General features: G+C 43.9%; 1 protein-coding gene across 2 annotated transcripts in view; it reads right to left on the bottom strand.

Moving 5' to 3' along the window:
* The window catches only part of RAB6A (RAB6A, member RAS oncogene family), a 67,182-nt gene that overhangs the window by 8,668 nt on the left and 33,975 nt on the right, over positions 1-24,539 (bottom strand). Inside the window, exons 2-6 of one of the 2 annotated variants that reach the window (XM_051608800.1) lie at positions 18,414-18,472; positions 13,366-13,419; positions 11,897-12,002; positions 9,757-9,868; positions 8,605-8,698 (exon numbers count right to left, since the gene is read on the bottom strand). In XM_051608800.1, the coding sequence (XP_051464760.1) occupies positions 8,605-8,698; positions 9,757-9,868; positions 11,897-12,002; positions 13,366-13,419; positions 18,414-18,472 (425 nt within the window). Of the gene's footprint in view, positions 1-8,604; positions 8,699-9,756; positions 9,869-11,724; positions 11,831-11,896; positions 12,003-13,365; positions 13,420-18,413; positions 18,473-24,539 lie in introns of both variants that reach the window. The other variant, XM_051608799.1, reaches the window with a different exon arrangement.

Below are 24,539 nucleotides of genomic sequence, written 5' to 3'. Positions count from 1 at the left end.
GCAGGGACACCTCCCAGCAGCCCAGGCTGCTCCAAGCCCCATCCAACCTGCCCTTCAACACTGCCAGGGATGGGGCAGCCACAGCTTCCCTGGGCAACCGGGGCCAGGCTCTCCCCACCCTCACAGCCCAGAATTTCTCCCTCACATCTCAGCTCCAGCTCCCTCTGCCAGCTGGAAACCCTTCCCCCTGCTCCCAGCCCTCCCTGCCTTTGTCCCAAGTCCCTCCCCAGCTTTCCTGGAGCCCCTTCAGGCCCTGGAAGGTGCTCTCAGGTCTCCCTGGAGCCTTCTCTTCTCCAGGCTGAACACCCCAACTCTCCCAGCCTGCCTCCAGAGCAGAGCTGCTCCAGCCCTCCCATTGTCTCTGTGGCCTCCTCAGGACTTGCACCCAGAGCTCCATGTCCTTCCTGCGCCGAGGGCTCCAGAACAGGTTACAGTTCTCCAGGTGAGGTCTCACAAGTGTGGAGTAGAGGGGCAGGATCACCTCCCTTGACCTGCTGGCCACGCTTCTTCTGATGCCGCTAAACAAAGGATGTAAAGCTAAACGTGGATCTGATTGTAATGCCTGTGCAAAAACAGTCCTGTCAACTGAGCTCACCACTTCTGGCCGCTCTGCTTGCTGCACCTCACTGCTCTTCACTCTTAATTCTGCTTGAAAAAGCACCATGACTATAATTCTCCAAGTATTTTAAAACTGGTCAGATATGAGCACTTTGGCTGATCAGAAGGAAATGGGGGAGAAGAAAGCAGCTTTTCAGAGCACTCTCCCATCACACCCTCACACTCAGCATTATTCTCCCTTGCCATTCCAATCAGATAAGAGGCCACCACTGCCAAACCTTCTTAGCTTCATTGCTTTTCAAAATGCTTTTCATTCATTCAGTATTGCACTAGACTATTCATTAGAAGTCTTAGAAATATCAAGGAAGTAACTGAGATTCAATCTCATCTTCCTCTGCAAGCCTTAGAAATGTTAGTACTATATTTGAATTCACAAGTACTTTGCAGTGTTGATACTTTCTTTGCCTTTAGGTCTTCAAAAAACTTCCTGACTCCATCACATTTTGGTACAGAAGGTTCTGATTATCCTTCTTCACTGATCTTTGTCCCTAAAATTACTCCTACCCTCCAGACATTCAATATTCACTGAGCTTTCACAGGTTGATTAATGGATCTCAACTCCAATTTTATGAAGGAAAACAGTTTTGTGGCTTCGAGGGGGAGTGGGAAATAATTAAAAAATCTTCCTGGAGAGTCACCAGACTGTGCTGCAAAATATTCAAACACCAGCTACACATTTTTTTCAGAAGTGTACTGGTGTGTTGTCAGTGCATGAAGTGATGATATGGGAAACTCTGCTCCTCTCTGGCACATAACTTCCCAGCTACATCCATCCCAATTAGCTCTGCAGGGGGAGTCTGTTAAACCTTTGACCTGGACAGGCTGGAGAGCTGGGCAGAGAGGAACCTCATGAGGTTCAACAAGGGCAAGGGTAGGGTCCTACACCTGGGGAGGAAGAACCCAGGCACCAGTACAGGTTAGGGGTGGACCTGCTGGAAAGTAGTTCCCAGAAGGATCTGAGGGTCCTGATAGATAGTAGATGATCCATGAGTCAGGAATGTGTTCTTGGGGCCAAGAGGGCCAGTGGAATCCTGGGCTGCATGAGGAAGAGTGTGGCCAGTAGGTGGAGAAAGGTCATTGTGCCCCTCTGCTCTGCCCTGGTGAGGCCACAGCTGGAGAACTGGGACCAGTTCTGGGCTCCCCAGTTCAAGAGAGACAGGGAACTGCTGGAGAGAGTCCAGGGGAGGGCAACAAGGATGCCTGGGGGGTTGGAGCATCACCCTGATGAGGAAAGGCTGAGAGAGTTGGGACTGCTCAGCCTGGAGAAGAGAAGGCTGAGGGGAGACCTTCTGAATGCCTGGCAGTATCTCAGGGTGGGTGCAGGAGGATGGAGCCAGACTCTGCTCAGCAGTGCCCAGGGACAGGACGAGGGGCAACGGGCACAGGCTGGAGCATGGGAAGTGCCCCTGAAAGATGAGGGAAAACTTCTTGCCTGTGAGGGTGACAGAGCCCTGGGACAGGCTGCCCAGGGAGGGTGTGGAGTCCCCTTCTCTGCAGATATTCCAGCCCCTGGATGCAGCCCTGGGTGATGTGCTCTGGGTGATCCTGCTTTAGCAGGGGAGTGGGACTAGATGGATCTCTAGAGGTCCCTTCCCACTCTGACAAGTCTGTGATTCTCACCCCTCCAACACTCACTTTCCCACTGATACCCCAGTGATACATCAGAGGTAGGGAACGAAGCAGAGTTGCTCACCTACCCTTCCACTACACTGCTTTTTTCCCCTCATATATTGCAGTCTCAAGAGTAATTTTGACCCAGTTCCTGACACAGAAGGTTTGGGGGAGAAACAAATCCCTCCCATTGGTTTTAAGGATAGACAAGCAACAGAGGCTGGCACCATCCTGCCAGACTGTGCCCACAATGTGTTGCTCATTTGCCATCTTTGCTCTGATAAAAAGAAGCAAATGCACCATTTCCTACAGCTCTTTGCTGGTGTCACAGGCTCTGAGATCCCAGGTGGAAGCAGCATTAAAAAAAAATATTTAAACTGTGGTCTTAGTATTTATTTCCCCTTTGTACAACACAGAAAGTGAAGGATGGGGTTTATGGGGGTAGGGAGTGAGTGGGGAGTCTTAAAAAACCCTCAGCTGACGGGAACCAACTGGAATTTCTGCATTTAAACCAAGCTGCTGACAGAAATGCTAAGTGTTTAAAATACAGTAATCCTTTCTTTACATTAAGACCAGGAATAAAATTATGCTTTTAGCAGTAATTTTCCTCTAAATTATTTGTCTAAAAAAAGGAATTTGGCAACTAAGGAAATCAACTTTCTTTCTTATTAACCTTCCGCTTATCAGCCACAGCATATGTGAACAAATCCAATTAGGGAAACTTCATTATGGTTAGAAAGCTGCCTTCTATGCAGGGACTGTGCTGCTTCCCAGTGCCTTCAGGACCCAGGCCAGGAGTCTAATCTCACTGGAAAATGTAGCAGCAGTTGCACATATATATGGCATAAATAATACAGTGTATATAGACACACGCGTACGTCTAAATATTTGTGCATTGTGTGTGTAAAAAAGCTCATGTATTGGTGAGCATTCAGGACCCTGTTTTCCCAAGGGAGGAGTTAAATGCAGCTGCCTGAAAGACTAAAGGCCACACAAAGTCTCTTTGAGCATTCAGCCCTGCAATCTCCTTCCTGATTAAACTCTGGAAAAAAAAACCAAAAAAAACCCACAACAACAACAAACCCTCATCTCTCACCAGTAGCTTCAACTCATTTGCCAAACTGTGCCTTTCCTACTTACTCCAGCAAATAAATCCCCAACAGATGAGTGTCACAAATGACTGTAGGCATGGAACAGTTTTCACTGTAACACTCAGGAAACAATATGGAAAGGACAGGAGGGATCACTGTTCAGATGGAAAAGCCAGGCAAGAAACCTGCTCCTCAGTGCAAAGAAAACAAAAATGTTTCCCTAATTCTCATTCTCTGAGGAGAGCAGAGAATAATTCTTTCCCATCAGACAGACAAAAATCAAAAGATGGGAGAAAGAGCCAAGCTGGTAGATGCAGCCAGCTCAGTGAGAACAGGGTTACTCGAGGGGCCACGCTCCTTTAGCTGCTGCCATGAGAAAGTTTTGCTGCCAAACACCACATTCAGCCTCTGGATCTTTGAGAGCAAACGTGCAGTGTGCCAGGTGCTGCTGGAAGGAGGTCTCCAGGGCTCCCCCATCCCCTCGCTGTCTACAAGACAGGAAAATGAACCCTGACATATTCTGGGCATGAAATCCACAGACTAACAATAAGATTCCCTGAAATACAGACTGCTGAGATAGAGCATGAATCTCCTAGTCTTTTAAACCTCATTCAGGGCTGACAAAATGAGGTAGAGGCTGCAATTCTCTACATTAACTGCAGCAAGTTATCTGCTTCTCAGCCTTAAGACTCCCCTGGCAATCAGTCTTTGCTGAAACTTGCAGGATGCAAAAGCCAATTTTTTTCCCCTTCTATTGCATTAATTTAACCCCAGAACAATACTGTCACCATTTCTGTCGTGTCATCCACTCATTTTTCCTTCAACACCCCCTCCCCAAAAGCCAGAAGGAACACTAAGTGTTTGGAACCTGGTGACTGGAGACAGCTCTGCCTTAACAGCACACAGCAGCTCTGTGTTACAATCTAGTTTACCAGAGGGCAATGAGAAAAGATGAGGCTTGACCCAGCAGCTCTTCAGATCAGTCTTCAGGGAAAAGAAATGCCAGGAAAGTCGTAAAATGAAACCTTGCCCTGTCCAGGTTCCAGCCAGCACGTGCACAGGCTGCAAATCCTCTGTACTTCTCTGCAGCAGCTACATGGAGATCCACCTCTGAGCCACTAAACCAAGCCACAGGTTGCTGACTTCAGTCCCTGCTACTGTGCTAGATGAAGTGCCATCTTCTGAGCTGTCCCTTTCATGTCACAAGGGAAGGACAAAAAAAGCCTGTCAGAAGTATGTCCCCCTCTACTTCTTTGTTGGTAGAAGACCCTGGCGTTGAAATACACACTGTTTGAAGCATGGTGCAACTCACCTTCTGGAGTGACACTACAAAGCCAGGCCCTCAGGATTTGTAGGACAGCTACAGTGAGCACAGAGGTGAGGACAGTGCCCTTTCCTCTTATCAGTGTTGCCTTCAGGAAAGGATGAACAAGAAGCTAAAAGTAGCACACAAGGTCAAAAGTACTCTGGTTTCCCACTGATGGCTAGCAAACTAGTGACCCAGCCAAGGAAGAGAAAAAAATCTTTGCCATTATTCTCCCCAAGCAGGAGAAGAAGTTCAGCTTCTTCCCTATCTTTAACAGCACAAACACAGATTCTGAAACCTTGTGGACACCATCCCTTGGAGAACTTGAGTGCGTGGGCCAAATAGCACCACCTGTGAGGTTACATTATTCTTCACCGTCTGACCGAGACTGGAATGAGGTCAGAGCACTGTCTGGTGCCCCATGGCACCTCTCTGTGCCTGCTGCCCCTGCCTGGCAGTCAGACCTGGGGGGGGGGGGCTGCAAGTCTTGTCTCCAGGACTTGCCTGCACACAAGTGACACTGGAATTCACATCTCTGACCTGAAAGGCAAGATGGAATGAAAACAAGGAAGCTGTGGTGAGCCATGCGTGAAGCATCTGTAACAACAGAGCTCGATCTGGAACTGGTAACATCAAGATGTTTGACACAGATGTCCATATCTGACAGCACAGAGAAACCAAAACCTGAATGAGAAGGGGATGGAAAGGCAAAGAAGCCAAAAAACCAGAGGACTGAGGGTTCAACTTCATCCCAAGTTTCCTTCTGCATTAATCTTGTGCCATTCCCTATCTTTAACCAAGGGCACAGGATTTAGATCCAGGAGACAGATTTTGTGCTGGGCAGAAAGGGCAGTGAGGAAACAACAGCGTTTTGTCAGCTTTTAGGAACTGCTCAAGGCTGCCAAGTGAAGCACTGACAACCTGAGAAGTTTTAATACTGTCAGGCAGGAGTTCTACATGGAAGAAAAACAAAACAAAACCAGTTAATTTCCCTACTATACACATCTCAGTCTTAGGCAATATCAAAGCTACATGGTAATTGCTAAACTGAACCTATGCTCCAGTGAACAAACCAATGACACCACCAGTCTAAGATTCACCTCTTCATTAATATTTAATACCTAGCACCAGGTGACTTTAATTTTTACAGAAATGTGTTTAACTTTATGTAGTCAAAATGTAAACTTAGCATCTAAAATAATCTGACACTTAAATTAAAAATCCTGGGTAAAAATGAACATGGGCAGTAATTGTTCTGCAGAATCAGAATATATTCTGGATGGAAGTTACCAGTCATGGGCAGGTCAAATTTGCATTCAGCTGGTTAACCAAAGATTTTATACTAGTTATGGGAAGGGTATCCACTCTGCAGCTGTACTCATATGCCTTCCCATTTCATTAGGGAAGGATTTATTGACAAGTTAGGAAAATAAATTAATACATTGAAAAGAGAAGATGTGAGGAGACAGAGAACCAGATAACTGATGGTATTAAAAGTCCTACCCTTTGAGAATTGTTTCAACAGCTACTTATTAAACTAATTAAAGAAATGAGAGATTCAAACACTCTGCAGCATAGAATAGCTTTGGAGTTCCTGAAAATCCCAATCTGTGCCTGCAACACAAGGATCAAAACTCAGAAGAAAAAAAAGCAACCACTTTTAGTTCTTTTTGAATAACCACTCGTGTCATTTTGATACTTCACATGGAGAATGAAGTCCCTCCAAATCCATCCTCTTGTCCAGTTCTTACAAGGCTTCACACTACCTGAAGTACCTGCTTGGATTATGATGCAGTGATATGTAACAGCCTCGAGTTTTTTAGGTACTAGTGTTTACTGATGTTAGTGAAGACAAAAATGATGTCTCTGAACACCAAATCTTCCATTTAATACAGAGGGAACTAGCCTCCAGGTTCCCAACACCCTGTTTTATTATCAAACCTGTTTTCTCACAGAAGCAGCCTTGCAGCACGTAGCTTGACAATTAAAATCAGAGGCATAATTTGTCTAGACCTTGGTTACACAACTAAGGATTTTCTCTAGAGAGTGTGCAAGTGAGCTACAGAAATGGCTTTATGCTCTGACAGTCTCATTAGCACAACCCCTGAATGGCTTCAGCATTAAAAAAAAAGCACAAAAAGATGCAGTTTGTTCCTTCATAATACATCACATGAAGACACCACCCTTCATGATGAAGGCTGTGGTAGCTTTACAAAGCACACGCTTTGTTAAATGACAGTATCTTATGCCAAAATGGACTGCAGGCACAACCCATGCAACATTTTCCTACTTGTATATCAAACCTTCAGGGCTCCAACTGGCCCTGAAAGCCACAAACTGCCTTACAGGCTTGGACATGGAAACATGTCAGCTGCACAGCAACTCGGTCCAGGAAAGAGGGAATATAGAGCTGCTTCATCATCATTCTTCCCAGTGAAGCAACTGCTCTCAAGTGCACACCTCCTACTCTCAGTAAACGTTTAGGATTCCAGCCCAGATTCCAAGCCTTAATTACAGTCTGTGTTGGGGCAGGATAATTGGTGGACCCTGGAATTGAACATTTCTATGCTTGCTAATGCACTGAAGCACAGGGCTAAGTTAATGTCTCATTATTCCACTATATAGGGAATAATTTTGCTACTAATATACAAAGTCAGGGGACACTTGAATGACAGATCTTTTAGTCTGCCATGTACAAAGTCATTTATAACCCTGCTTTAGCAACTCCTGATAAAATTCTGCACACAAACTATCTGTGTGTAACTAGTGTGAGATGTCCCTGCTTATTGTAGGGGGGTTGGACTAGTTGACCTTTAGAGGTCCCTTCCAACCCAAGACATTCTATGATTCTATATAAAATACAGAATTGTTTTGGTTGGAAAAGACCTTTCAGATCATCCAGTCCATCCATTAACCCAGCACTGCCAAGGCCACCACTGCCCCATGTCCCTCAACATCACATCTACACAGCTTTTAAATATACCTGTGATTAAACACACACACACGTCTGGGTGTGCGTTTGCTCTGTGGAGACACCCAGGAATTAATGTCTTCTCCATCTTGCACTCCTGCTTTCCTTCTATCACAAGACCAGCTGCCAAGTGCTTTAGCAGTCACGACTCCACATGAGAAATTGCTAAATCAATGAAAAAGCAGGATCCCATTATGCACTGAGTCAGTGCAGACGTACAGCTCCAGCTCTCTAGTCAGGATCTGCTACTAAACATATTTGCTTACAGAACTAATAAGCTCAAACACAATTTCTTCCATGTAAACACCAGATCAGTTCTGCAGTGTTTCCTACTTTCACCAGTTCACTGGTTGCCAAGGGGTTTATCTTCATTAGCACAAATGCTAGAACTTCATCTCGCAGGTCAGACTTTGAAGAGCCACAACTCATCTCACAACAGAAAACCTGGTTTTGTTGCAGTTGCATCAGCTCAGAAGACATTTCCTTGCTTTCCTCGATTCAAAAGCTGCTCAACTACCAGAAATAAACAGCTTCAAGCTGTCCAAGAACAATTGTTCACACTTTCCAACAGAGTGGGAACACCAGTTTACACTGTATCACTGTACAGTGGAAGCATTTTAAGGCATCACATTCCTCCTTGACTGGTTTTCTTTCACTGAATCCATGTCAGAAACAGCCCTCAGACCTGCGCTTCCCTAACCTTTTGCCTTGTGCTTTAATCCCTTCAATCTAAACACCAAATCCTGGACCAAGAGACTCCAGGAAGGTATGAACCCATACTCACAAAGCCTCTTCAAGAATTCCCTTTTCTTATAAGGGGAAGAAGTTCCAGGTCAGGGATCCTTCTGAACTTCAGCCAACAAAATTACTCCAAAACGTTGCTCCCTATGTATGGACTACGAACATCCCTCTGACACCCTTTCCAAAGGCTTCCCAGTGTCCTGTTTCCATAACAGTCCATGAACAGAAGCAGTCTCAGGGCTGGCTGCAGCCAACCCCTTACTCACCTGTTTTACATTGTATCCTGCTTTTGCACTAGTTTCAATGAACATTACATTCAGCTCTTTGGCTTTTCTTTCTCCTTCCTCAATGGACACTTGTCTGGGGAAGATAACACAAAATTAGGAAAACAAACAAACACCTTGAAAATTAAGATCTTCCTCTTCAGCCCCAAGGAGGTGACTTGCATTACAGTCCTGAAAACACTGTTTTTCCCCTGCACACAGACCCCACCAGCTGTAGACAAGCATCACCATTTCATCCTACCAGGCGCCCCTTGCTCCTCCCAAAGCACAACTCAGCTTTCCAGTAGAACAGCAACATGTGCCAATAACCTCCTCCAAACCCCTGTCTAAGAAGCTACACTTCATGTCTGAACAATTAACAATCAATAGATTTAATACCCAATGACAATAATTAACTTGCCGCCTACTAAACTGTTTTAACAAAGGATCAAGATCACCTTGCAACAAACGAATTTTGCTTGTTTGCCCCTGGCTGGGTGTCCCACTCACTAAGCAGCCTGCTACAGCAAAACCTGAGGGGAACTTGGGTTCAAGAGCTGCCAAACAAAAATCATCACGTATCTGAGGGGCATATGTGTGCATAAACAATTCTTAAGATGACCTTAGTAATGTGAAGTAAGGGTCACAAGTGAAGCTATTCTGAGGAAACAGGGATTTCAATCAAATCCAGGGAGAGCAGGCAATGCAGTAAAAGCTAAAGATGCACAACTTCTAACACAAATATTGAAGTTTGCCCACTTAGGAAAATCTCTGAGGAGTTTAAAAAGGGAAGATTACTTCATTTATATCTGAGCAAATATATTCAGCATGAATATTTGTAACAAGTTTAGCTTGTTTATTCACTGATGCAGGCTGCAGTTAACACTCCCCTCTCTCCTGATATCCAAACAAGCTGATGACAGTTTCTCAGCTTCTTCACAGCATTCTGCTGGAAATTTGTGGTTAACCAAATAAAAGACATTTTCAAATTGAGGATTCCTCTGGTCACAGCCATCTCCAGCACAGTCAAAACAAGCTCGAATATTTTTGGGAAAAAAAAAAAAATAGTGCAAGTGTTCTTTTTAAAACAGTTGTCTAGGAGAAAACAGCAGCAGCTTAAGAAAGGCATTTGAAAGATGAGTTATTCCTCCATACCTCTTATCTGCTAGATCTGTTTTATTTCCCACCAGCATAATGATGACATCACTGCCCCTTTCCGTTCTGACATCATCAATCCATTTTGTTGTTTGCTGGAACGAGTTTACATCTAGCAGAGAACAGTGGAGAGGATTATCACTGCAGGCATTCTTCACAGATCACTGGTAAACACATCTGTAAGTCTCAAATAAAAGCTTCAGATTCTCTGGAATTGGCATAACAGGGTGATGAAGAATCAGCAAATGAGACCCTATGTCTCCCACACTGAAATACAGGAAAACTTTGGCATTCACTTAAAATGGATCAGTACTTCACCGGTGACCTCAAAGGCAGGGAGTGAAGTGAGTTCATCTATAATTTGATTTTGACAACATCTAAAATAAGAAGTTTTATCACTGTGTTTTAGACGAGTTCCCTTATATTTAATTCAATATAAAGTATTTTATATAAAGAATGGGGATTAATGTGATCATGCATCCTGCACTGCTCATGACATGTGCATCTGCAGCAAGAGGTCCCTACAGCTCCACTGCTGCTCCAAAGTACTTAATACCAGCTCCACATTCTGTACAGCTTAATCATTTTTTACCTGCTAGGTCTAGGATCTTCCCTAGGAAATATATGGGTTATACAACATACTAATAACTCTGATTTCAAAACAGTTTCCAAATCATTTGCATAGAACCAGAAACACAAATTTAGCCTGTCCGCAGAAACTTCTGGTTAATGATGTGTCCTTAAAAGCTCCAAGTTAAGAACTGCAGGAAGCTATCCTGATCTAATGACACTATGGTGTTTGAAAAGTTGCATCCCATAAGAAAAAACAGGTTGGAACTGCCACAGAGCTCAGCATTTGCCAGGGAGCTACAGAAAGAGTTGCCAAAGTAGTTTGTGGTCCTTAAAAACAGGGGGGAGCTCTGCAGCAGTTCTTAACAAGTATTGATTATTTTTAATGTCTTCTACTGCATAGCAGTATCTCATGTGCTAGGCAGTCAAGACTTGATCACTTGCCAGGGCCTTAATTCTTCTCTTTACTATCTGGCAATATTGAATTTGCTAGGTCGGCAAAAAGCTTCACAGCTAACCTGCAATTTTACCTCAACTGAAAGTGCTATTTTTAACAATTAAAGCTTTTCTAGGTGAAGCCTGTATTCCTGCTGTCATCTTCTGGTATTTATAAATCAAATTAGGAGCAATTTGGCATTTGTAGAGAATTAGGCCACTGGTCTCAGTCAGTTCTGGTTCAGAACTGCAAAATGTCTGAAGGTTTAGTTCTCCTAAAGCAAAATTTCTGTTCTTTGTACATACAAAAAAATTTTAAGTTAGGGGTGTCTGGACTGAGGGGAGGGAGAGAAGAAGAGCTGAAAAAGCACTAATATTTTAGTTCACAAAAATGTACATACCTTAGTAAGAAATGAAAGAGCAATTGTTAAAGGAGAAGGGCTTAGTGGTAAGTTTTACATATTGCAAAATGTGAAAGTGACCAATTCAAATGAAAATGTGATGTTAATGCATTTCCCCCCCCCAGCCCATGCCCAGATTTATTGAGGGGGGGGGAGGGCAAATGGAGTGCAGCAAGCTACAGCTACCAGTGCAAAGTCTGTAACTGAGGAATTCAGGTATCTATGAACATGATTCAGGTGTTTGAGACCAAAAGTCAGAGGTGATATTACAATCAAAAAGCAAATGAAAGAGGGTCGAGTGCAACAAGACCAGCCAGGACTCAAGGCTTCAGGAGAATGCAACAGGAAAAGGGTTACAGAATGATGTTGTTTGTAAGACAGTTTGTACATGACAACCGCAGCGATCAGGTGACGAGCTTAAAACTTGACTACAACGCAAGAAACTCATTTCTTTTTCCATGCCAGAATGAAGAACAAGCAGATGACTGTGACAGAACATGCAAAGCTAGGCTAAAGGATGAAAGGGGCACAGTATTAGAAATGCAGAATTCCCCCCACTCACTTGTGATATCATAAACAACAACTGCAACAGTGGAGTCACGAATGTAGCTAGGAATCAAGCTCCTGAACCGCTCTTGACCTGCTGTGTCCCATAATTGCAACCGTACCTAACAAAATCAGTCAAACAAGCAAGAAAAATAAGAAAAAGGTCAAACCCAGTGCAATATACCTACTTGTGATATCGTAAACTACTACAGCAGCAGCAGAGTCACGGATGTAACTGGGAATGAGGCTACGGAAACGTTCCTGACCCGCAGTATCCCACAGCTGCAACCTGATCTGTGGGTGGGAGAAAATTAAAAAAGCCAAACTGCCACTAAAAATAAAAGAGTATATAAATTTTACTTTAAAAAAAAAAAAAAGCTAAATAAAAATTATAAACTCATGCAGGAGATGACTGGGGGGTGGGAGCAGCAGCTCCCTTCTCTCCTTCTTTACAGCAATCTCTCCCAAGCACTAGTAGTAGCTGAGCTGGTATCTATGCACCGATCTTAGCTTTCTGCTGGTTTTTTGCTTTTTTAAAAAAATGCTTCCCTTCCAAAAGGGGAGAGATAGGACTGATTATTCAGCTTTCAAACTGAGAGGGACCAACGAGAAAACTAAGGCAAATGTTCACCTGCAGCTTGGCTGCTATCTTTCCTCAGGACCTGAGCACGTAACCCCAGTGTCCTGGAGGATGGTTGCTGGTGGGAGGTAATTCAGACCTCACACCACACTTTTCAAGGAAGAGGCTCCAGCTGCTGCCAAAGAACTGGAAAAGCTACTAATGTGGATTTTCCAAGGAGGGTAAAACACTAGTTATTACTCTCTATTTAAGCCTCAGCCACACTGCAGAGTAAACTGCACACAGATGAGGCTGAATGTCTCTTACCATCAAGGTTCTGAAAGAAAAGGCAAGATACACTAAAAGCAACAGGTATGGCAAGAGGTGCCAGGGCCAGTTTTGCTATGGAAAGAACATCCCACTGCTCAGCACTGTCACTGCAATCACATGTATTGGGGTTTATGCCATCAGCTTATGCAGCACTGCACAGTTTGCTTCTGCAAATAGCTCAATGGCTGAATTTCTTAATTAAAAATCTGAGCTCATTTAAAACCACAGGCTTGCTTCCAGAGGAGTCATTTCATTTCAGGAGCTAGAGCTGCAGCAAGCTAAGAAACAAGTAGAATTTGTGGATTATTTGTTGAAGACAACCTTCTTTTTAAAGAAGTAACATCAAGAACTATCAAGCCAGTTATTAACTGGCAGCGTTTGGCAATTAATATGTTATCCTCTGTCTTGTGACATCAAAAACAGAAGGGGTCAAGCATGGTTCACTTTTACATATTCCCACCATTCTCCAGCCTTCAAACTATCCGTATCATCTCTTTCTTCAAAGAGGATGACACTAAAGCACCTTCTGCTGCTTGTAAAATGGCACTCAGGAGCCCTCCACAGATGAAGCAAATGGTGATTTCCCTTTTCCCCACACCTCTGTGTGGCAGCTCTCTCCACAGCACTCATTAGTCTTGGAAGCAGCTGGTAGATGAAGGCTCAGTCTGTACTTCCAAGTGATCTCAGAACTGTGGGCTGCACAATTACACCAGATGCTGATCCTCATTCCTACTGTATATAGAGAAGTGCAACAAAAATCTTACTCACTGTTCGATCCTCCAAATACATGGTTTTCGATAAGAAGTCAATGCCAATTGTTGCCTGGAAAAAAAAAGAAAAAATGGGAAAAAATAACATCTCTTAAATGAAATGTCAGAACAACTGTCGTGATTGTCCAGGGAGTAAGAATAACTGCCACAGAGTTCTGCACCTGCAGTGGATCTGAAAGAAAAATATGCTGGGATGTAACTCTACCTGTAAGATTCAGGCAGTTTCTTTAATATCCATAACCAGAACAATATCTGAAAGCACAGAAAGCTGTTGACCTTAATTTTAGTTTATGCACATTGACAGTTTAATCCATACAACCACACAAGTATTAGCAAGGATTTTTATGCATATGGCCCAAGTCAGTGTCCATCAGCTGAACCAGGATACCTGGGTACACTGTATTCTTCCTGACTGTCAGGTATTTTAATGTATCTTAACTTCAAGCCTTTTTCATTAAGGCCAAGGTGGACATCTTCACACCTGCTGCAACTCAGGAGTGTGCACATACACAGCCCCCAACAATTAGTAAAGCTCAAACAATACTAGTGCTCACTGCAGCATCACTGCACCCAAGTTTCTAAACACTAGTGGGAGCTTCACGTAGAACATCCTTAAATGGGTTTAAGAGCAAAGCACTACTAAGCACTATCAAGAGCTGCTTCTTCACAACAAGATCTCCAGCCTGCTGTTCAAGGCTGCAGGGAGGGTGAAGCCAAGCTCTAGGAATTCATTTGCAGCAGGAACAAGAGTGAGCTGACCTGCTGGGGTTCTAAGGCTGCCCTGGCTTCAGCAGGACACTGAGCATCTAAAGCAGCTGCACCATTCAGCAACATCAATAGAGCCTGGAACATGTTCCAAACAAATTGATTTTAAAAGAAAGAAGAAAAAAAAACAACCAAAGCAATCGATGAGAGATAAGTGTCTCAGCTAGGGCAGAGACACTCAACACAACCTCTTCCCTGTTCTCCCACCCTGAACTATTTCTACTGGAGAGCCTATTTTACCATATCTGCTACATATTGTTAGACTGCTACTATGCCTCAACTATATAGGCCCATAATTAATTCCTTGCATTCTGCCAGATAGTTTATGTGATAGGAATAAAGAACAGAGCTGCTCAGCCTGCTTAGGAGCAATACAGAAGAAAACCAGCTGCAAATTGAACAAGGCACTGGAGCAGGTTGCCCAGGGAGGCTGTGGCTGCCCCCTCCCTGGAGGTGTTCAAGGCCAGGTTGGATGAGGCTTGTGCAGCCTGGGCTGCTGGGAGGTGTCCCTGCCCATGCAGGGAGGTTGGGATCTTATATCTTTCAGGTCCCTTCCAACCGTAACTATTCTATGAAATGAATTAAAAATGCAGAACAAAACAACCCAAACTGAAATTCCATTTGCAACAATACCAACATAAATCAAACCCCAAACTTTTCTGACTAGATCAGGACAGCAGTTTTGGAGTTCCAGAGTTGCTTATGGGAAAAATAAATACTGGTGGATCCCAGTGATTTTCATCTAATATCAAGAACCATGACATCACCAGTTCAGAGAGGATATTGAAACTCTTAAGGTAGGTATGAGAAGCCTCAAAAGACTAATGCAACAACATGCCTCCCTTCTGCTTTTGTTTTCTGTTGTTTTGGTAGAGGACACGCCTCAGAAGATTGCCTCAAAGATGCTTCTATTTTCCCTCATGAGTATTTAATGTTGCTTTACAGAAGAAAAGCTACAAAACCCTCAAGATCTTACACCATACATACACGTCAGGCTTCTGTTCTGCCTGGCAAACTGCTGGGGACTCAGATTTTCTCTGATCTCAGTAGGAGTTGGAACATCAGCTGCAAAGCCTGAAACCTGCCTCAGCCCATACTTCATGCCATCCCTCCCACACAGCCCACAAGAGCTTTGGAGCTCACTCCTTACTGTACCAAGTCTCTGTATGCCTGGTGGAAATGCAAATGCCAAGCAAAAACATCTGGTCGGTGAGATTCCTGCACTTTGCTGCTCCCGGCATGGGAAAGGCAACAGAAAGGCCAAGTATAAAACTTACTTTAGATCTGGGCAATGAAAACATTTGTGCTAATCATTTTGAAAAGAATGGATGGCAGGTCTATTATTTTCAAGCTGTGAAATAGCTCTTGACCTAAGCCACCCCAGAGCTTGAAGTATTACATGGAATAACTTGCAACCAAACATATTTGCCCACCCATCTTGCTCAGTCCATGTCACAACAGGACACACGTCACAGCAGCAGATGTTAAGGAGCAGACTCAAGCACTCTAGATCCCAGCTTTTTACTAAAATAGGTAACCTACAAAGAGGCATTTTGTCACAGTTCTAGCAGAAGGAACAAAAAAAGCTTTGGGGATCTTTACAGTTCAGCTGTAAAGAAGAGCCGTGCAATCAACGTGTAGAGGAAAAGTCTGCTGACTGATGGGGAAAAAGACAGGCAGATGAATCTAAGCTAATTACCAGAATTAAGGTGGAGGCAGGTTTAACCTGCTTGTGAAATGCTATGCACCACATGGACCAAGCAGGAACTAGGCATGCTCTGAACATGGTGGGAGGTAAAGGAGACCAGCACAACAAAAATCCCCAGAGAGAGCCAGGCTGTAGATAAGGTCATCTACGAGGAGACTTTTAAATCCATCTGTCCTCAACAACATCACTGTCTAACAAGGAACTGTTGTCACCCCATTTTATAGACTGTACTTGCTGACACAGAATTATCCAAGACGATGCTAGAAAGCCTGAGGCAAAGCAACAACCTGAATTGTCTTTCTAGTCACAGGCCAGTGTTGCAATTAGATGCTGTTCTCCCTCTCCCTCCTCCAAGAGGATCTAGCTAAAGGGAAGTGTGGTCTGTAATTCTGCTCTTGCATAACACACACAGAACCATCATGTTTGCCAATGTTGGTCTTTCATTATCCATGGTGTTACAGAACAAGGAAAAATCTTCCCCAGCATGTCCATGGAGAGCAATCAACTCCTGGTAAAATACACACCACCGGTGGCAAGATTTTATTTCAGGTGTTTGAGGTTTCCTTGACACAGTACAGAGAGTTCCTCTTTGATTCACAAGTGCTGCTTTCATGAAAATAGCTTATTAATAAGGTACAGGCAACAGCTGAACTCCTTATCTAGCAGCAAGCAAAAGAAAACGAACGCACAGCACAGATTTGATTAAACGGCAGCTTTCTATTTTTACCAGCCGAGCACAATAAAACCTTGCCCAAATGAGAGGTTGTGGCAGCTTTCAGAAAACGTGCATTCAAAATTTATCCAAAATGTCCAGAACAAGCAAATCATCCATCAACTAACCTACAGCTGCAGTTAACACATAGAGGGTTTGATATGTGTTATCATTCAAGGACATGGTTCTCTGAGGTCTCTGGAGACTCTTGAGCATCAAAAAATTTATATTCTGCTTTGACACTCATGTGTGGCATGATTTTGGCCACATTACTGGAGCTTTTATGCTTCATTATTTCTTGCAGCTTTCTCAAAATAGGACATAACACCCTACCTCAGCCATGATTTCAGTAAAATAGAGGTCTTTGGATGAATGACACTACACCAAGTACATTAACACCCAAACGAGGCACGCGTCAGTGAGAGCTAAATTGAAGCTATCTTGGAAGCCCTTAAGATTTCTTATTGTTTTAAATCCCACTCGTTCATTTTGCAATCATTTAGTATATTATGTTGGACCAGCTTCCCATGGAGACAACTATATTATCATAAAGCACAGAGGGTCAAACCTCTTCAGGAAAGAACTAGGACACCAGCTCCACGGAGAAAAGGAGCGGACCTGAAAGGAAAAGACTGTGGGAAAAAAAAAACAGATTAAATAAAAGAACTGCATTCACATGTCCATGTAATTACAGTGGGGAGAAATTGAAAGGATGTTTGCTCCCTTGGGAGCAACCATGTGTACTCTAGCCCTCCTACACCATAGAAGTTTTCCTTCTCCCATAGTTCAGTGAGAACTTACATCTCATTTCACTCAACTTGCCGAGCAGCAGCAGAGACCAGAGGCAGGAAGAAAACCAATAAGGGGTAAAGAGATTTAAACAAGATACTTGGACAGAGACTAAGTAACAGAAGAGTCACAGCCTGCTTCTCTTATTTTTTTCCCCAATACTTCCTCCTTCCAACCCCCTAAAAAGGCTTTCACATTCATCAGGGAACAGATTTTTCTCAGCTTAGTGTACTCAGGACGGCACCAACTGCAACCCAAGTCATGAAGCATGTTCTGCTTGGAGAAGACACACTTTGTGAAACAGAAGTACTTTCATAGCTTACCACCTTTCCAAGCTCATGCTAAATTCTGGGAGTGGGCCACAATGATTGCCCTCCTTGAATTTAGAAAGTTCTAGCACGTGTCAACTGGAAGTGACTTGTCACCAACCATGAAGCAGTCAGGGAGCTGCTGGGCTGACTGGAATAAAAGACAATCACTGCTTCAGCCCCAACCTTGCCCAGACCATCTTGTTTAAATAATAAACAAACATAAACAAGCAGTCACAGGCTGAGGACATGCATAACAACCAGTTTTGTGGTCTTTGTTCCAGCAGACATCATAAAATAGCATCCTAAAGGGCAGCCAGCCTTACAAACCACTGCTTTCTGCTCCACAACTCCTTCTTCATCCCACTGCAGAACCTCTTGCAGCTCAGCTTGCTTCTTTTTTGAAAGACCTGAGGTGCCTGTTACATCTTCCCCACAAAGGCATTAGATTTGTGATGGTCTGGTAGCAAACGGTGAAAAAAAACAAAAACCCAACCTGGCAGATATAACAACTGCTACTACTTGGGTATATCCTTTCAAACTACAGCTCATGCTGCTGGAAGTAGCAGGTAAGTTACTTGAGCAGAATCCAACCATGAAAAGCCATTCTCAGAGGTTATTAAAATACAAAGATAAATATTTTACAGTCAGGAATTTGGTCAGTGTAGCAACCCTTATGCACTGCAATCACAGGGATTCTTCCTGCAATGGAAGACATGGCAACAGAAGGGCCTTACAGAAGACAATAATATGGATTAATTTACCTGGTAGGTGTTGTCAAAGCTGTCATACATGAACCTGGTGATCAAGGAAGTCTTCCCCACTAGAAGAAGAGAAAAAAAAAACACATATTCAAGGAACAATTTCAGTGCAAGTTTTAAGTAAGTGATCCTAAAATGGCTTCAGGAGGAGTTTTACTCTCTGCTCAACAGATCAGTTCTGTGCAATTAAACTTCCTACAAGCAAAAGAGCAGTTACATGCCTTTACAATTAAAAAGTCACTTGTAGGGACATTTTTCTGAAAAAGGTTGGCTCCTGTATCATTCCTGAGCAACAGTTTTACTCCTAAATGTTGGTGATTTGAGTCAAAATTGAAATGATTGTTCCAGTTTCTACCAAGTCATCCAGAAAATTTTAGTTGAACTAAATGAACAAATATAAGAGGTCTGACAACCCCTACAGCAAATCACTCTGAAGAAGACAGCTCTCCTCGCTCACAAAACAAGGCAGCTACATCACTTTAAAATGCACCTCTCTGTGCATCTCCTCAGTGTCACACTCTCTGTATCTGTCACACCAGTGGCAGTCCCTGCTGTAGTGCAAGACAAGATTGAAGAGCAGCATTGTTGGGAGGCTTGTTTACCATCTCCCACAATGCCTGCAGCCCTTATCACTCCATTAACATTCACCCTCCCTTTGACAACATGTTCACTAGACCTTTTTGTATAAGAAGGTTCCTCTGCTGTTAAAAATGCCCTTCCCCACCAGTGCTGCCATCAGCAGGTGACACTGCCATGTGGGCAGGCACACCCTGATTGTTACCCAAACCATTCCATGATGGGAATGGTCCAGAGAAGGGCAACGAGGATGATCCGAGGGATGGAGCAGCTCTGCTCTGGGGACAGGCTGAGGGAACCTGGTCTGATGGGAGGTGACCCTGCTCATAGTAGGGAGGTTGGAACCTAAGGACCCTTCCAGGCTTAAGATTCTATCACAGAGATGCAGGCAAAGCCTTCTTCCTGCAGCCATTTGTGGTGCTGCAGCTCCTCTCTAAATGTGACACATCTTGGCCAGGGTAAATCACAAACTGCCAAGATCCTCATTTCAGAACCAAGTTCTACATAAACTGTGCCTATCACAGTATTCCAAGTCAAGTCCCAGACTACCCTATAATCTCTTTCTCCTTGAAAGACATATTATAAGACGTTCATTTTAAAACAATCATCACCACAACAGTTGCTTTCTACCCCAAGAAAACCGATGAGCTGGGACAAAGCCCCAGCTTGAATCCAATGGACAACCTTTTCCTGCTCCATGCCACCCTTACCTGGAAGGGATCAGCAAGATATCCAGGACTGGAACACCTTAGCCTGCCTCATTTCAATATGTTTAAATACTCTTAATTGTAGGCAAATTATTTAGGAAACAACCAAAGTCATTCAATAATATAACATCTCCAGTTGTTTTCTTCTAGCCTCTTTGCAGCTGGAATTTAGCATCTCCCACTGGCAGGGGAGAAGAGCAAGGAGAGCTCTGTGGCTTATGGTGCCCATCAAACATGGCAGGAAGTGCACAAGCCAAAGCCTGTTTTGCGTTCTTCAAATAAGCTTCCAGAGATGTTAGTTCTTTGCAAGGGTGATCATCGAGAGAGAAGGGGAATTTAAACCAAGATTTTGGGAGTGGGTTTGGTTTTTTGGTTGGTTTTGTTTTTTAAATCTTAATATAAGACTTTCAACAAATTCTCTAGTATTGTGCTTCTGCAGCATTTTAATCCATCTGCAAACGTCAGCTAACTCTTCAGAAGTGCTCAACTAACAGGAATGCCAGCAGACAGCTGCTGAGAAAACCATTTTCCCAAGCCAAAATCTGAACTCCTGGGTGAATTTTTGAGATATTCTGCTCTGCAGGCAGAAATCAGGTTTCCCACAAAGCTGAAAAGCTGCCTTCACAAAAGAAGAGCAAACATTCCCTTTGGTGAGTAGGTTTTCAGAAGCAATGCATCTCAGACAGGCAGCATTCCTGAATTCCTTACTCAAATATGTCCCAGACCCCTATGGATGGGTTGAACAACAACACAAGCTGGTACAGGACAAACAGCCCTGGGAGGAGGGTTTCACTCCAGACCCAGCAACAGGCACAATCCTCAAGAGACAGACACAGGCAAATCCAACACCTTTCCCACTGCAGCACACGCCGTAAATCCCAGTAGTGGGTTTGTGGCACCACAACAAGCTGAATTTTCCTCAGGTGGCCACTGATGCTAAGAGTCAAATTTAATTCTTTATTGGTGCAAGGGGATGTCATCAAACCCACAAAATAATTTGCTCTGGTAAGTCACAACCCCTGAAGAACACTGAAGTCTCCTGGCAAATAATTTCCTTTCGTACTATATGATGAGATGCCTTGTAGGGAGCTTATCTAAAATCTAGAAAATCTTAAAACAATTTCTAGTTTATATGCTTTATGTTACAAAGACAGGCTGAGAGAGCTGGGGTGTTCAGCCTGGAGAAGAAAAGGCTCCAGGGAGACCTGAGAGCACCTTCCAGTGCCTGAAGGGGCTCCAGGAAAGCTGGGGAGGGGCTTTTCACCAGAGAGGGCAGTGACAGGACAAGCGGTGATGGTTCTAAACTGGAAGAGGGGAGATTGAGGTCAGAGATCACGAAGAAATTCTTCCTCATGAAGGTAGGAAGGCACTGGAACAGGTTGCCCAGGGAAGCTGTGGCTACCCCATCCCTGGAGGTGTTGAAGGGCAGGTTGGATGAGGCTTGTGCAGCCTGGGCTGGTGGGAGGTGTCCCTGCCCATGGCAGGGGGGTTGGAACCTGATGATCTTTAAGGTCCTTCCAACCTATGATTCTATTCCTTAAGATTACCTACCTTACCTTCACTCATAGAAAAAAATAAGGTGTTGCTTGGCTTGCTTATATTTAAACATCTAATTCAACCAACATTTGGACAGAGTATCTTAATGCACTTCAGTTCTAAGCCATTTCTTCTCCTAACAAACCACAGTTTTCTTTATACAGAATGTCACCAGCCACCAGATCAAGTTAGTATTAATATCACCTGCTTAACAGTTTTACTTCCACCACGACTACTGAAGCATCATAATTTCTCCTTTAATAAACACACTTGCTTTAAAAATCCTGGCAGAAGCCAAAGCCCACAGTTCCCACCGTATCTATAATTAAAAGGAAAAGTCAGTGAATTTTCTCTTCAGATATTCACAAGTTTAGATTATATAAACAGACACCTTGTCCGGAGGGTTACAGGCTTTAAATGTTCCCTCTTTAGAAGAGCCACTTCTAATACCTAACACCATCTCACCTCTCCCCAGCCTCCCCACACACACCACCCTGCCTGTCAATGGCAGGAACTATCCCCAGCCCTACAAAAAATAGCCAGATGAATCACCTTAGGATTCATAGACCATCTGTTGCACACTGAAGTGCTGTGGATGCATATGTTGATTCTCCTGTGGAAGCCCTGCTGCTCTAAGCCCTCTTTCAGAGAGCCTGACCAAAGAAGGAAAACACACAGAAATTAATCTAGTGTCAATGATGTTGATCACGTTTCTCCCAGCACAGCACAGGTCCCTGGGCTACTCGTAGCTAAAGCAGTGGCACAAATGATTTTGGGATTACACTGAGTACTTAAACGTGCCAACTGTATTTATAAGAAACCTAATGCAACAAACTGAATTCCCAGTAAGGATAATCCCTAACGAAGGCAGACCCCATCATGCAGCTCTCACATTCCAACCTGCAGAAGGAGCTGATCTTTGCTCCCTCCCTTGGTAGAGAAAGAAGGAAGGGCCACTGAGCCACGGTTTGATTTTGGGGTTGAGCCCCCAGGCTCTTGGATGAGTTTTATTTTTACATCAGTTTTTAGTCAGAATATCAGAACAGATTGCTAGGCCCCTGGGCATAACTTTAAAAAGAAATAAATAACAACAATAATAAAGAACATTGTCATAAAAAGAACCAATTTATTGACTGAGGATCTGCAGGAGAGTTTGAATCCCATTCTGCTACATATTTTCACTTGCTTTCTATTCCGTCTTGCTGGAATTGTTTATTGAATTCAGCAAAGGCATAAATTTGGGAATTCTTGCAAGCAAGTTGGAGGACAGAATCTGAATTCAAAATTATCTTGAAAAAAGCAGAAGTTACCTCAAGAGGAAAATGAAGCTTAGCAGGGAGGAAGAAGCACAAGGCAATGCACAGAGGCAAGAACAACTGGCTGCTTTAAATACAGATTGCAAGCAACTGGGTAAGCAATCTGGGAGTTATAACCAAAGGAAGCAGATAACACACTCAAGGCTTCAGCCTTGTTTCATTAAGCAGGTTTTTTTTTAGATCTACTGGGTTAATTTAATCTCTTGGAAAATTTTCAGCACACAAATATGTCCACGACAGCATTAGTCAGTGATGCAGTAGCATAAAACATCCTTTTGGCCAAAATATTTCTGGTATGCTGCTGGGACCATTAAAAAAAAGAAGAGCTAAAATTATCCTTGGAGGAATAAAGGTGGGGGAGGAAATGTTGTGAATAGGGTTTTATCACAGTTCACAGCTTTGGCTGGAGAAGCAAGGGGCGTTCTGCTGGACACACTGACAGCAAGTGAAGAAAAGCCTCAAAATAATTCAGGAGTTGAGAAAGAGCTTTTTGGAAAGGAAAAAAAGTCATCTTCCATAATTTACCAGAACTGGAAGGTGATGGAGAGCAGAGAAGTCACTTAGTGATAGGAAAAGGTGGTGTCCAGCCTCTTTTCCTTCTGTCGGTCAAGATCTAAGAGCTAAAAGCCAAGACCAACAAAGACCTAACAGAGAAATAATGCAATTTGAAAAGTGAGGGTAGTTAAACTCTGAAATAACCTGTTCAGACAGGTAGTGGATCCTCCTCTGCTCCTTGGCATGCAGAGTTGTCAGATGTCATTCCAGTGGAGGAGTTTACATGTAAGGCATCTGAGATTTTTTTTAAGCAGAGGAAAGCCAAGAAAACAAGTGATTAAGCAAAGAAACCATTTGTTCCACCACTGCACCTAAACATCCAAATTGGAAGCTCTTCTGTTGCTACGTGGCTGAACAATGTAGCAGTGTGGGTTTCAGTAGATGAGGGGTTTTTTTGCTCCTTCAAGCTTTTGATCCAACAAAAACAAAGTTCACATTAAGCAGCTCCTAACCAGTGGCTGCGGCACAGACACTATTGCTTAAACACACAGATGATCAATGTACACTCCTGGATAGGAAGGCAACCACCTCCAAGGGGCAATTTTCAGAGAACCATGGAATGGTTTGGGTGGGAAGGGATCTTGAAGATCATCTAGTTCCAACCCCCTGCATGGGCAGGGACACCTCCCAGCAGCCCAGGCTGCTCTAAACTCCATCCAACCTGCCCTTCAACACTGCCAGGGATGGGGCAGCCACAGCTTCCCTGGGCAACCTGGGCCAGGCTCTCCCCACCCTCACAGCCCAGAATTTCTCCCTCACATCTCAGCTCCAGCTCCCTCTGCCAGCTGGAAACCCTTCCCCCTGCTCCCATCCCTCCCTGCCCTTGTCCCAGGTCCCTCCCCAGCTTTCCTGGAGCCCCTGCAGGCCCTGGAAGGTGCTCTCAGGTCTCCCTGGAGCCTTCTCTTCTCCAGGCTCAACACCCCAACTCTCCCAGCCTGGCTCCAGAGCAGAGCTGCTCCAGCCCTCAGACCACCTTCACGGCCTCCTCTGCACTCCCTCCACTTTGAAGCTTGTATCCAACTTGCTCAGATGATTTTCTTCAGTTGTATCATCTCTGGAAGAATCTGGACCCAGAAGTCACTGGTGGCTCCCATACTGACCTAGCTACTCACCCCTCTCACCATGGAAGCTGAACAGCACACGTTAATACATGCAGCAGAACCTGCATGGTGATGCTTCTGGGGGGCTGAAGGAAGATCAAAGGGAGAAGTGTTTTTCTGTCTGAGGCCAAGTGGAAACCATTCATCCACACTAATTCTGATAAGCTGTGATGTTTCAATACGTAGCAGGACAAAAAGGCTTGTCAGAGAAATAAAAATAGGAAACTCCAAAAAGGAAAGGTTGGATCACTGGTTCTGCATAGAAACAAGTAGGTGCCCAAACACCAACATCCTCCTAAATCAGCAGCTGAATCATAGGAAGCAAAAAGCAAATTATCC

The sequence above is a fragment of the Apus apus genome, chromosome 1, assembly GCF_020740795.1.
Source record: "Apus apus isolate bApuApu2 chromosome 1, bApuApu2.pri.cur, whole genome shotgun sequence".
Taxonomy (NCBI): domain Eukaryota; kingdom Metazoa; phylum Chordata; class Aves; order Apodiformes; family Apodidae; genus Apus; species Apus apus.
The sequence above is the reverse complement of the archived record's forward strand: the minus strand, read 5'-3'. Positions and strand labels throughout refer to the sequence as shown.